The sequence below is a fragment of the Tachypleus tridentatus genome, chromosome 3 (assembly GCF_004210375.1).
Source record: "Tachypleus tridentatus isolate NWPU-2018 chromosome 3, ASM421037v1, whole genome shotgun sequence".
In the NCBI taxonomy this organism is placed as follows: Eukaryota; Metazoa; Arthropoda; class Merostomata; order Xiphosura; family Limulidae; genus Tachypleus; species Tachypleus tridentatus.
In genome coordinates this window covers 75724587-75739617 of record NC_134827.1, presented here as the reverse complement: position 1 = coordinate 75739617, position 15031 = coordinate 75724587, and the positions used below count along the sequence as shown (strand labels likewise).

The 15031-nt window shown below is 33.6% G+C and overlaps 1 protein-coding gene across 1 annotated transcript in view; it reads right to left on the bottom strand.

Moving 5' to 3' along the window:
• Nucleotides 1–8528: 8528 nt before the first annotated feature.
• The window catches only part of LOC143247222 (LIM domain only protein 3-like), a 47536-nt gene continuing 41033 nt past the window's right edge, over nt 8529–15031 (bottom strand). The window contains exon 3 of the mRNA XM_076494931.1: nt 8529–11237. Coding sequence (XP_076351046.1) covers nt 11048–11237 — 190 coding nt within the window. The 3' untranslated portion in view covers nt 8529–11047. The remainder of the gene's footprint in view (nt 11238–15031) is intronic.

The window sequence follows — 15031 nt, the reverse complement described above, 5'->3', positions numbered from 1 at the left end:
GAGTGATAATTTGATATTTAAGGAAACAAGAAAGAAACATTCCATGTCGTCCAAAGATATTCTGAGTACTTACAGATTTCAAAACCAGGTGGCTTGAATGTTTTTGTGAAAATATAAGCATTTCTAACGGTGAAATATTGTTATTAGTTTGAATTAAGCACAAAGCTAGTCAATGGGCTATCTGTGCTCCACCCACCACGGATATCGAAACCCGGTTTTTAGCGTTGTAAGTCCGCAGACATACCGCTGAGCCACTAGGGGGCAACGGTGAAATAGTTAGTGAAATAGAATTAAACGCATATTAAAATAAAATTAGATTTACTTATTTTTACATTACCTCTCGAAGTCTATTATTATTAACAATAAAATCTGAAAGCATTAAGTTAAGTTACAGAGATTGTATCTTATGGAAACCAGTTTCTTTCAATTGTTCCCTGCTGGTCCAGCGGTAAGTCTATGGATTTACAACGCTAAAATCAGGGGCTCGATTCTTCTTGGTGGACTCAGCAGATAGCTTTCTCTACCCATACCAGCCGTTTTTACATATAAAGTTTCAATCACGTTATAGGTTTCCAGAAACTGTTTCCAGTGGTACCTCGGTTCTCGAACGACTCCCTTCTCGAACAATTCGGTTTTCGAACATATTGTTTGAGAAAAAAAATGTCTCGGTTGTCGAACATAAACTCGGTTCCCGGACCAAGCTGTCGTGGCCCAAACTCCTGATGATCTGAACGACCCTTTGACCATTTTTGGCCCATGCCAAGCTTGACCAAAACATTTTACCCGCACCTGTCGCTCAGTCCACACCCCCGCTAAAATCTGCTGTGAACGTTCTCGTTTTTCTTTTTGTTTGTTTTTCTAAATATTCTGATTAAATAAGCCACCATGGTGTCAAAGAAGGGTAATGAAAGCAGCAAACCAAAAAAAAATGTTGTTAGAACCACAATAGAGGTTAAAAAAGATCTCATAGCGAAGTAGGAGAGTGGTGTTCGCGTGTCTGACCTTGCTACACAGTTTGGTATGGTGAAGTCTGCAGTCTACACCATACAGAAAAATAGAAAGGTCATCAAAGGAGCTGATGTTGCAAAAGGAGTGACAGTGCTTACAAAACAAAGATCACAAACAATGGAAGAGGTAGAAAAACTGTTGTTGATTTGGGTAAACGAAAAACAGTTAGCTGGTGATAGCATTTCTGAGACCATCATTTGTAAGAAAGCAAAGGAGTTGCATGTTGACCTCCTGAAAAACACCTCTGAAACGAGTGCTGATACAAGTGATGCCTTTAAGGCTAGTAGGGGGTGGTTTGACAAATTTAGGAAGAGAAGTGGCATACATAGTGTGGTGAGACATAGGGAGGGTGCCAGTTCTAACAAAGATGTTGCTGATAAATTTGTTAGGGAATTTAAGGACTATGTAGAAGCTGAGGGTTTTATTCCCCAACAAGTGTTCAACTTTGATGACACAGGCCTCTTCTGGAAGAAAATGCCAAAGAGGATCTACATCACCGAGGAGGAGAAGTCACTGCTAGGACACAAGCCAATGAAGGACAGGCTAACTCTATAGTTATGTAGTAATGTAAGTGGGGACTTAAACCTTTAGCCTTTTCTTGTGTTCCATTCTGAGAACCAGAGGGTTTTTAAGAAAAATAATGTCCTGAAAAGTAAACTAAATGTCATGTGGAGGGCTTATAGTAAAGCATGGGTAACCTGACAATTTTTTATTGAGTGAGTCCATGAAGTGTTTGCCCCAAGTGTAAAGAATTACCTCACGGAAAAACAGTTGCCACTCAAGGCCCTTCTTGTGATGGACAATACACCTGTTAACCCACCAGGCTTAGAGGACGGATTGGTGGAGGAGTACAGTTTCATTACGGTGAAGCTCTTACCCCCTAACACGACTCCTCTTATTCAGCCCATGGACCAGCAGGTCATATCGAACTTTAAGAAACTCTACACCAAAGCACTGTTTAAAAGGTCCTTGAAGTGACCTCTGACACAGAGTTAACCCTCAGAGAGTTCTGGAAAAATCACTTTAATATCCTCCATTGCTTGAGGATCATAGACAAAGCCTAGAGAGAAGTGTCTTTGAGGACCATGAACTCAGTCTGGAAGAAATTGTGGCCACACTCAGTAGCAGATAGAGACTTTGAAGACTTTGAGGCTGAGCCTGTTGTCGAGGATACTGTCTCACTAGGCAAGTGTATGGGCTTGAATGTGAGTGGTGATGATGTGGAGGGGTTGGTGGAAGACCACAACACTTAGCTCACCACGGAAGAACTGCAAGACCTTCAGAAGGAGCAGCAACAGAAGGCAACTGAGAAAGTGTCTTCAGATGAGGAGTAGGAATGGGAGGATGTTCCTAGTTCACTAATCAAGGAAATGTGTGAAAAATGGGGAGAGTTACAAAGTTTTGTGGAAAAATTTATCCTGACAAAGCTGTAGCAAACCGCAGCATAAACCTTTTCAATGACAATGTCATGTCTTACTTCAGAAAATTTTAAAATGCAGGCAGAAACAAACCTCTTTAGACAAGTTTTTAGTGAGAAATAGGTTCAGTGAGTCTCAAGCAGGTTGTAGCGGTGCAAAGAGACAGATAGGAGAAAGAACTCCAGAAGGAGAGTTACCTGACGTTTTTATAGAATGTGACTCATCTTCCAAACAATAATAACCCTCCACGTTTCTCACCACCTTTTATTTACGCCATCAGCTCTCCTGTGCAGTTAAATTTTCATTTATTGTTTTTTTATTGTGTTTATAGTTTTTGTGGTTGACTTTATGCATGTAAGTATTATTATACAGGTATAAATAAGCAATATTTTTATTTAAAAGGTTTCATAATGCGTAATGTTTGGAGGTCTGTAATGGATTAATTTAATTTACAGTATTTCTTATGGGAAAAATTGATTCGGTTTTCAAACAAATCGGTTTTCGAACAGCCTTCTGGAACGGATTAAATTCAAGAACTAAAGTACCACTGTATTTGTTTCAAGTCAAAGATACAGGTAGTTTATCTGAGCCCTGCTGTCCACCACGGGGTCGCTGATACCGTGTTTTATCATTGTAGGTCCTTAACGTATCGCTGTTTCACTGGGGACATCGTCTGAAATGTAAATCCAAAACATGAATTAAAAGATGATGACGAAATATTTCTCCTCGTATCGCTGTGAGATGCGGTATTTACAATAAAAAAGATGTTCTAGTAACCACATCAGAAGGGACATATGCTGTGAATTAACGATGTTCTAGTAACCACATCAGAAGGGACATATGCTGTGAATTAATATTTACTTAACTTACACACACATACATGTATATATTAATTTACAAACTTTTATAATAAAAGAAGATATTACTTAAGAGATCTGTCTTCTGGAAAACTTAGAGGAATAACACGTTTAGACTTAATGTTTAAACATGACTTTTTAGGAAAATCCCGAAATCATCACACTTAAAAATGTTTTTAAATAATTGGATCAAGATAGAACACGTCATTAATATAATAATATAGTTCAAAGTTGTAGTCCAATGATGTGATTATGTTTTAACATCTAATTATATACACGCAATTTTGGCTCTAAGGTAATATAAACCGCTTGTATTATATAAAATTAAATACAACAATGTGAGAAACTAATTATATTATACAAAATTAAATACAACAATGTGAAAAACTGCTTATGTTATACAAAGTTAAATACAACAATGTGAAAAACCGATTGTATTATACAAAGATAAATACAACAATGTGAAAACCTGCTTGTTTTACAAAAAGTTAAATACAAATTGTATTATACCAAGTTAAATACAACAATGTGAAAATACGATTATATTATACAAAGTTAGATACCACAATGTAAGAAACCGATTGAGTTATTCATACTAAAATAAAACAATATGAAAAGCGATTTAAATATACAAAGTATGCACTTTAACACGAAGAAACTCATCTGCTTACCCAACAACAGCCTGATGCAGAGGCTTTCGACTGAAGCTTCGCAGAAAATAGCAACATGTTGTTTAATACATTGGAAACTGTTTTGTTAGGGGTTAAGAGTTGTATTGTAACAAAAAGAACGAGATATCTCTTTTATTTTTATCCTCTAGTGTCGACTTATTCTTTTCAATGTTTTGAGCCTTAGGAAAGTGAACAGTAATTGGACTTAGCCTAATACAGTAATGAGATTAGGTGAGTGTTTTCAGTTTCATTAATGGTGAAGTTTACCTCAAGGCAAAGACGGCAAGACGAGTCTGTCTTGAAGCATGTCAATAAAGTGACATTTGAAGGCTAAACATAAGTCTTGAACTCGACAGTCGACGGATTGAGCCACGTAGTCACCATATCTGTTCATGTTTTTAATACAATTCTTCAATCTTAAGGACGTAGCGATCAGGGCACTCCATTATCACGGACCTTCCCAAATTGGATTTGTATATAAATATGCCACAATCATTCACCGTTAGCCAATTTAACATTGAAGGTTCAATTAAGGATTACAAAGTGAAAAGCTTTAGTCGCCGTGACAACGTCTAAATTATGCATTTTCACGTGACATCATAAGCCGTTTAGATAAATGGGATCGGTATCCAACAGCAAGAATGATCCCATAACCGGATTACCGTTTCACTGTCTTACACCAAGATATATATATTTTATGTACTTTTGTTAACAACGCCTGGAGTGGGTATTGGTATAAAACGATAAGATTCCCAGAAAGGCTTGTTTAGTGGATATCATTAGGTTCTAGTGAACAATAAGCCATTCACGTTATTTGTTAACTCAACATTATTAGAGAAGGCCCTTTATGATGGTTAGAAATAATGGAAGAAACCGTTAACTGAAAATCTTTAATGGTCCATCATTTTACGTTGATTTTCTTTCTCACTGAACTATTGAGATCGAAGTTTGAACAGTCTTAAAATAGACAATGCTACTTAATGTTTTCAATTTAAACAAGAAAGACGTATAGTGTACCACAGCGTAACTACCGATTTAAGGTGTATTTGTACAGTATGATGAATATTAATAGAGTACACATATTGCTTACATGAGACATCAATCAAACTGCCTTTGGTAACAGAGGATACATAACACACGGTTTAATGAGTTTCAACTGAGAATGATTTTTGGAAATAGAATATACAACATGCTTTATGAGTTTCTAATTAGACTGGTTTCGATAATAGAATATAACACACGGTTTTATGAGTTTATAGTGATTGGTGTTGTTAGTAGAATATAACACATGGTTTTATAAGTTTCTATCAGATTGATTTTGTTAATAGACTATAACACGGTTTTATGAATTTTTAATAACACTGGTTTTGTTAATGGAATATAACACACTGTTTAATGAGTTTCTAATGAGAATGATTTTGGTAACAGAATATACCACAGAGTTTTATGAGTTTCTAATAAGACCACTTTTGGTAATAGTGATTGGTTTTGTTAGTAGAATATAACACATGGTTTTATAAGTTTCTATCAGATTGATTTTGTTAATAGACTATAACACGGTTTTATGAATTTTTAATAACACTGGTTTTGTTAATGGAATATAACACACTGTTTAATGAGTTTCTAATGAGAATGATTTTGGTAATAGAATATACCACAGAGTTTTATGAGTTTCTAATAAGACCACTTTTGGTAATAGTATATAACACACGGTTTTATGAGTTTCCAATTAAACTGTTTTGTTAATTGAGTATAACATACGATCTTATGAGTTTCTAGTTAGAATAGTTTTGTTAAAAAAAACTATGACTCATGGTTTTATGAGTTTTGTATTAGACTTATTTGGTAAAAGAACATATCGCACATTATACGAATTTCTAATAACACTGGTTTTATTAAGAGAATATAGCACATGGTTTTAAGTGTTTCTAATTTGACTCTTTTTGTTAATAGAATATAGCACATGATTTATGGGTTTGTAATTACACTAATTTTGGTAATAAAATATAACTCATTGTTTATATGAGCTTCTAATTAAAATAGTTTTATCAACACGCTATAACACAGGTTTTTAAGAGTTTCTAGAAACACTGATTTTGGTAATAGAATATAACTCATGGTTTTAAGAAATTCTAATTAGAATGGTTTTATAAATAGATTATAACACACGGTCTTGTGAGTTTCTAATAAGACTAGTTTTGGTAACAGAATATAACACATGGTTTTATGAGTTTCCTATAAGGCTGGTTTTGTTAATAGACTAAAATACATATTTTATGATTTTCTAATGACACTTATTTTGGTAGTAGAATATAACACATGATTTTATGAGTTTATATTTAGACTTGTTTTCTTAATCGACTGTAAAACATGGTTATTGGAGTTTCTAATGAGACTGGTTTCGGTAAAAGAATATAACACATGGGTTTAAGGGTTTGTAATTACTCTGTTTTTTTTTTATTAGAATACAAGAAATGGTTTTATGAGTTTCTAATTAGACTAGTTTGGGTTTATGAGTTTCCAATAAGGGTGGTTTTGGTAACAGAATATAACACATGATTTTATGAGTTTTTAATAAGACTGATCTTGTTAATAGAGAATAACTCACGGTTTTATGAGTTTCTATTTAGATTAATTTTGGTAATAGAATATGACACTTGTTATATGAGTTTCTAATAACACTGGTATTAGAAATATAATAGAATACATGGTTTTATGACTTTCTAGTTAGATTCGTTTTGGTAAAGAATATAACACACTGCTTTGTTCAGGTTTTTTATTTTTTAATTACATTTATTTTGGTAAGAGAATATAAAACATGGTTTTATGAGTTTCTATTTAGACTGATTTTGTTAATCGACTATAAAACACAAGTTATATGAGTTTCTTATGAGACTGGTTTTGGTAACAAAATATAACAAATGGTTTTAAGCGTTTCTAGTTACACTGGTTTTATTAATATAATATAACACATGATTTTATGATATTCTAATTAGACTCGTTTTTATGAGTGTCTTGTTAGATTCGTTTTGGTAACAGAGTAAAACACACGTTATATGAGTTTCTAATTAGACTGGTTTTGTTAAAACAATATAAGACACGGTTTTATAAGTTTCTATTTAAACTGATTTTGTTTATTGAATATAACACACGGTTTATGAGTGTGTAATTAGACTGGTTTTGCTAATAGAATATAACACATGGTTTCAGGAGTTTCTAATTAGATTTGTTTTTTTAATAGAATATATGACACGATTTTATGAGACTTGTTTTGGTAATAGAATATAAGACATATTTTCAGGAGTTTACAGTAATTGAGTTTATTAATAGAGTACAACACATTGTTTTAGAAGTTTCTAATTCGATTGGTTTTGTTAATATAATATATCACACAGGTTTATGAGTTTCTTGTGAAATTCGTTTTGGTAACAGAATATAACACATATTATATAAGTTTCTAATTAGACTGGTTTTGTTAATAGAATATAACAAAGGGTCTAATGAATTTCTGTTGAAAACGATTTTGGTAACAGAATATATCACACGGTTTTATGAGTTTCTAATAAGACTGGTTTTGTTAATAGACTATAGCAGAGGTTTTTATGACTTTCTTATAACCCTGATTTTGGTAATAGAATATAACACGTGTTTTTTAAGTTTCCATTAGAATGTTTTCAATAGACTATAACACATGGTTTTATGAGTTTCTAATCAGACTGGTTTTGTAGATAGAATATAACACCCTGTTTTATGAGTTTCTAGTTAGACTCATTTTGGTAACAGAATATAAAACACGTTATACGACTTTCTAATTAGACTGGTTTAGTTAAAAAATATAATACACAGTTTTATAATTTTATAATTAGACTGGTTTTGTCTATTGAATATTAAAACACATGGTTTATGAGTCTCTAGTATAAATGATTTTATTAATAAAATAAAACGCATGGTTTTTTACTTTTTAATTAGTGTGGTTTTTATAATATAAGACATGGTTTTATGAATTTCTAATAATACGGGTTTTGTTAATAGACTATATCACAGGTTTTTATGAGTTTCTAATTAGATTCGTTCTGGTAATAGAATATAACTCACCGTTTTATGAGTTTAAAATTTGATTCGTTTTGGTAACAAAATATAAGACAGGGTTTCAGGAATTTTTAATTAGGCTAGTTTTGGTATTAGTACATAGCACATAGTTTTATGAATATCTAATAAGTCTTGTTTTGTTAACAGTCTATAACACAGGTTTTTATATATTTCTAATTAGACTGCTAATTTTATGAGTTTTATGAGTTTCTAGTTAAATTCGTTTTGGTAATAGTATATAGCACACGTTGTATGAGTTTCTAATTGCATTCGTTTTTAGTAGTATATATCATATGGTTTTATGAGTTTCTACTTAGATTCGTTTTAGTAAAAGTTTATAACACACGTTGTATGAGTTTTTAATGAGGCTGGTTTTGTTAATACACTGTAACACACGGTTTTATGAGTTTCTATTATAATTAGTTTTGTTAATAGAATATAACACACGGTTTTATGAGTTGTGAATAAGAATGGTTTTGACAATAGACCATAACACAGGCTTTTATTAATTTCTGATCAGACTGGTTTTGGTAATAGAATATAATACATGAGTTCTTAACTATTGATACAACGAAACTATTTTTAGAATCTAGTGACATGTCGAAACGTATTAATCACGTGATATTATCAACACTCCATTTTGTCTTAGTGTTTTTATTTGGGGTTTAGACGTTTATAAAACATGACTAGAGTTACAACTGTTGGAAACATTTGTACAAGTTAATGTACATGCACATTACTCAGTTGAAGAATCACTACCACAATGTGGATAAACGTCAAACAATGATATACGATAATTGTCCAGAGGCACGATTGATAACATTAAATAAGTGGTACAATGTGAGTTAAGAAGACAAATGTCACTTGACATGTGCGGAAAATATTAAAAGTTTGTACTTAGGTTTAACGGGAAATGAAGAACATATAACTGTGACGTTCAATTAGATCGAAGTGAAGCCCTAATCTGCAGGAATGTAAACAATGACCTATGAAAAGTTGAAACAGACAGTATAACCAACATATTTCTTTTAACGAACTACAAGGTTCTGTTTCATTACAGCTGCACTAACCCAGTGAAATACGTCATCAGTTCAATTCTTCTTATCACATTGATAGCCACATTATACTCGCTACCACTAATCTCAACGTGTTTTAAAAGGAAGATTTTACTTAAAAGACAATATTGAAATATTAAAAATAATTATATTAATAGTACTTTCGGATCAGATTACGTTGTGTATCATCAAGTAAATGAAATATCAGCTGAACAATCGACATAGGAAATCAGCTATACCATTATTACGTAAAATCTTATAACGATCATAAAACATTAATAATTGTTGTGGTCCGAATATCCCTTTAAATCTGGCGAAACATGACTATACTTGTTATCATACATTAGTATTAGGCCTATCATATACATAATATTTGTATTTTATTTATGTTTTTCTTTGTAGTTAAGCACAAAGGAACACAATAGGCTATTTGTGCTCTATCGAAAATCGACTTTTGGCGCTATAAACCTTCACACTTACCCCTGTGCCACTAAGGGCTTTATTACTGTGTCGTCGGCAATGAACATGGTGAACATAGTGTGGTTAAAAAATTATTATTATATATTCTTCTTGTTATTGAAAACTCCTAAGCGACTATATACGTATATGTACGGCAATGTTAAAAATATAATAGGCCTAACACTAATATGTAATATCTAAATTGATTATAATGCACTGGTTCATCAGTTGAGTGCTAACGACATTTTTGGATATAAATCTTGTAGTTTCTCACTAGGTTTGGCCAATTTAGAAGATTTAAGTTAGCCTTAAATATAAGATATAAGCTTATAATATAAATTAATATTTGCATCATGGTAATTTCAACCAGTACAACATAACTATTTGAAAAAAAATATTATTCTTACATCAATGAATTATTTTTAAATATTTTCTAGGAATGTGTTTCGAAAAACGAATAACACGTTATGTACTCATCACTATGCATAACAATCGTATCATTCTTCATATTTTTCACATCTGCAGCGCCAAAAGGTTTACGTAAAACAGGATAACGATAAAAAATACTGAGAAGGAAAAATACTTGAAATTATGAACCGATTAGAGTTTAGAAGAGTAACAAGCGATTAAATAATGGGTAACAAAAACAGGATTAAATTATATAATCTTAAAAGGCCAGCATCCGACAGTAATTTACATATATAAAAAATGTAAAAACTATTTCAATACGAAATAAAAAGTTACTTTACCATTCGATTTAGGGTTGCATTATGTCACAGTTTGTTCAGGAACATTTTGTTATGCCTTGCATTAAGGGTATTCTATAAAAATGGTTTGCACGGAGGTTATATTATATTTTGGTTTAAGTAAAGATTATGCTATGGTTTTATAATAATGTTATTTTACGAAACGTATAATATTATGGTTATATTACCTTATGATTTGTTGTAGGTTTTCATTATGTTAGGGTTAAGAATGAAGGTTCTTTTATATTGTAGTTAATAGTAGGGTACAAAGAAGGTATAAATTCATAATATGCTGTTACTCTTTATTCTCTGTTTCGTGATTTTGTCGATTAATATCGCTTAAATAATTATTTTTTTCACATGAAAAATAAACGAATTCCAAACATGAAACATTAAGCAATAAGTTACAGTTCTCTGTTATAGTAACACAGAAAAGTCATTTTTAACCAGCTGTTATCCAGAAGAGGGGGAGAGAGTAAGCGGTAATAAAGTTTTGAGATCATTAGATCAAAATAATTATTGCACATAAGGTTTCTTTTAAGACGTTATACTCCGACAAGGAGAAACCGAACCACGTTTCTCCGAAGTCTCCCGGAGATCGCACACCAGCTGTCAGTAATACACATAATCATGTCACGAGACTACAACCTCACTTTGCCAACGTCACAGCTGTTCTCACGAGATTCTGGGGGAGCATAGACTTCCTAGATCTTTTGTAAAGTTGAGTTCTCCTGGTAGTTTTTGTCATTTCGCCTCACCACAAACTGGCTCTGTACAGCTCTCCACTGAACGAACCAATCCGATCTTCGTTGCTTGTCGTTTCATCTGAGCAATGTTGTCACACGACATGTTGGCAAACACCATCTTCTCCTGGTAGTCGTACTCACATAGTATCTTGTTGTCGTGCAGGTAGAACCTGTCTCCCACGCAAAACCTGGAACAGTCGTTAAACAGTTTAAGACTAGCAGATGTCCAGTTTTGTTCTTATAATTTTCATCCTTATTACTACTGTGTAACCGAAACGTATATCAAAATTACTTAATACTCTGGTTAAGATGCATTTATACCTTGTTATAGACACTAATTCAAGCATTCCAGCGCTTTTAAAGTTAACAGATGTGTATTTAACATGTGTATTCAAGAAACTGAATAATTAGAAAGCTAACTGATATTGAGGTCAAACATAACGTAGCTTTTTACTTTATTCGGCTTACCTTCGCTTACATAATTATTCTATGTATGAAGTCGATAGTTTATGTTTTTATTTAAACGATAACAAAATATCCGTGTTTACTTATCCAACAAATACGGAGTGCTGAAACGATTGTGTTTACGTAAATCAACAAATCACGCGACAATCACAGCTGAACAGAATGTATCAGAACTACATTTTAACATCGATCATTTCTGAGAAGGATATCAAATATCCTTTTCCCATGCAAAATGTTCATAGACTCAGACCATGTGTTCAGATCGGGAATTTAGAAGTCCCAGGAGGAAGGTATTCCATATACCTCATGATACTGGAAAACAAATGAATATGAATGAAATTGTGAATCCGGGACCATCCAGATATAGAATTGCAACAAGTCGTACCCCAACCAAGGATAGTATGGCATTTTGTAAAAAGGTGAGAGTCCATGAACATATATAGATCAGTGGCAAACGCTGTTCACATGTCTCAGGCAACAGTACCAAAATAATAATGAAGGATTTTCTTCTGATAAAACAACAACATAAATTACGTATACAGACTTTGCTTAGATGCCACATCCACTCAGCAGTCTAGTATCTCATGCAGCTGAATAATGAAACGGATTTTTCTGATATCCCATAAAAAATAAAAATGGTCACTTTGCTGAACGCAGTGTGTACGGATTTTTCTGTAGTTTGGGAACGTTTTCCACGTACACTAGATAGATTATGGAATGTACGTAGGGTGGCGTTATGTGCTTTGGACATGACGAAATTAAGCTGCAGACCTATAAGTTATGACACGCTGTTATTTATAGTTCATAACATTTTAATCAATTGTTATATTTCATATGCAATTTTCTTTTAATCCATATACTTATGATCACAGTAACATTTGTACTTATGACTGCTGTCAAGTACATGTGTCAATGAAGCCTTTGATACAGCATTAACCATATAATTGAAGCGTGTTAGCCATTTCATGGCTTACTGTAACAAGCACAGTGTGTTTACTTACGTTATCTATGAACACGACTGGCCTAGATATATTCCATTTGACGATATTTCCGGCCATATGGTGTGACGTTTATATAACGTGGTGCTATCTCTTCATGTCTGTAGATATTTAAGTGTTTGTTTGCTTAGAATACACTCATAACTACACAAAGCCCATCTGCGTTAGCCGTTCCTAAGTTTGAGGGAAGGCAGTTGGCCAAAAGCATTCACCGCCAACACTTTCAATACTATAAACAAACAAGGGTTGTAGACCAATAATCATTTGACGCTCTTACAGTCCCAAAGTGCGGAATGGATTTTTTTGACAACGGGACGAGAAGCTTGAATTTTAAAATTCACAGGTCGGTACTTGCATGTGTAATGAGAGTTCAGAGCAAGTGACCGCAGCCAATAGGACACTAACTTTCTCAGAAAGGATTTAGGATTACTCTACGTGTTTCAGCTTATCAGCAGCGTAAAAAAAATCGAAGAGTTATTTTACTAAAATCAGATAACATACCTTAATTTGATTGGAAACTGCTCGATTTTTCTTAGCAAGTAGTTCCTTATACTTTTGACTCGCCTTCAGAGTTTACGTTACCACCCATTAATTCTACACCTCTAAGCAGTCACGAGTTTATAATCGTACACTTATAAATATATTAAGTAGGAATATGATTTTGTCAAGAAGAAAGATAACTAAACTTTAATCAAGTTTGTTTGTTTTTCTTATTGTTGTTTTACAAATTTTGCGTGAAACTACAAGAGGGATACCCGCGCTAACCGTTTCCGATGTTGCAGTGATAGACTAGAGGGAAGACCTAGTCGACACCACCCACCGCCAGCTGTTAGGCTACTCTTTTCCCAAAGAACAGTGAAATTGATCGTAACATTATAACACCTCCACGGCTGAAAAGGCAAGTGTTTGGTGGTGAGGATGATTTGAACCCGCGACCATCAGATCATGAGTCTAGCGCCCTAGCCAACCGACCACACAAGACGTTTTTGTGGAAAAAAAAAACCTGCGAGTTTTGAGTTTCGAAGGAAGAATAGTCGTAATACAGTTTGAGGAGAAGATAATCCAGGATTTATTCAATGTGGGTAGAAGATAATCTATGATTTACTCAATGTGGGTAGAAGATAATCTATGATTTATTCAATATGGATAGAAGATAATCGTGGATTTATTCAATTTGAATAGAAGATAATCCGCGATTCAAATAGTTTAGATAGAAAATAATGTACTATTTAGACAGATATTATGTTACTTTTATTACAAACGTTGCACGAAATCATGAGTCAAATATATTACCTTGGAAACGTTGTTGATTATCCTCTGTTGGTTGTCTCTTGAAACAGTAAGATAAGATAAATAATCACTTTCTCTTTACTGTTTTAGGGATCAATGTCGACCACTGAAGAAAAAACTCAATCAAACCTGACTAAAGCATCTGAGTCGAATTCAATCATCAAGTTGCCGCCTTCTAAGAACGAATTAGGACCCCACCCTCCACTGATCGCTTCGATAAAAGAGCACGTGAACAAACTCGGTGACACAAACATTGAGCTACCATCCCTCCCCAGAGTAAACGGAAAATTAGCCGAAAAAATAGTGCCATTGGAAGTCCGCAAACATACAATGAAATCTGTATAGCGGCTCGAAATAATGGTCCATTCCTATCTGTACAGATATCGTAGAAAACGTGACATACGACAAGACAGCGTATGACACTCATCCACTGATCGGATATGATGGACCAGTTCATTAAATTTACTTATGCTCTTGATTGGAGCTTGATTGTTACAGATTAGGTAAAAAGTTCTACACTCTGTAATGCACTGACCATAAAATCGAGCCAGGTGATTACAGCTATCATCCAGTCGTTACCAGGAACTTCGTTTCGTGTGGTTCGTTACCTCTTTCTCTGGTCGAGTGAACCACTCAGTTGTTATGTAACAACTTATCTTTACAGACGAATAACCTTCAAGCAAACGCATGCTGGGGCTCAGAGGCATGTTCCAAAGACTGAGACGCCAAATTTCAAGTTTCGATACCAGTGCTAGGAAAATCGCAGATCACCTATTCTGTAACTTTATGCTAAATCAAACTTCAGTAAAGTTGGAAGAAAAGCATTTAAGACAGTACATGCACACTTCTAAGAAAAAATTCATGTGGTTTGACACGTGTATGCTGAAATTCTAAACATTACGTTCTTCAAGAAAAAAAAACACACCCTAAAATGTAAGTGATATAACGTGATATATCATTTGGAGTTGACTCCTTGGTTCGGTATTTATGATACTCTAACATTACTCCTATACTGTAACCTTGGATTATAAGCTTTACTCTTGTAACACAGTCACTATAACATTACTCCTATACTGTAACCTTGAATTATAAGCTTTACTCTTGTAACACAGTCACTATAACATTACTCCTATACTGAAACCTTGTATTATAAGCTTTACTCTTGTAACACAGTCACTATAACATTACTCCTATACTGTAACCTTGTATTACAGCTTTACTGTTGTAAT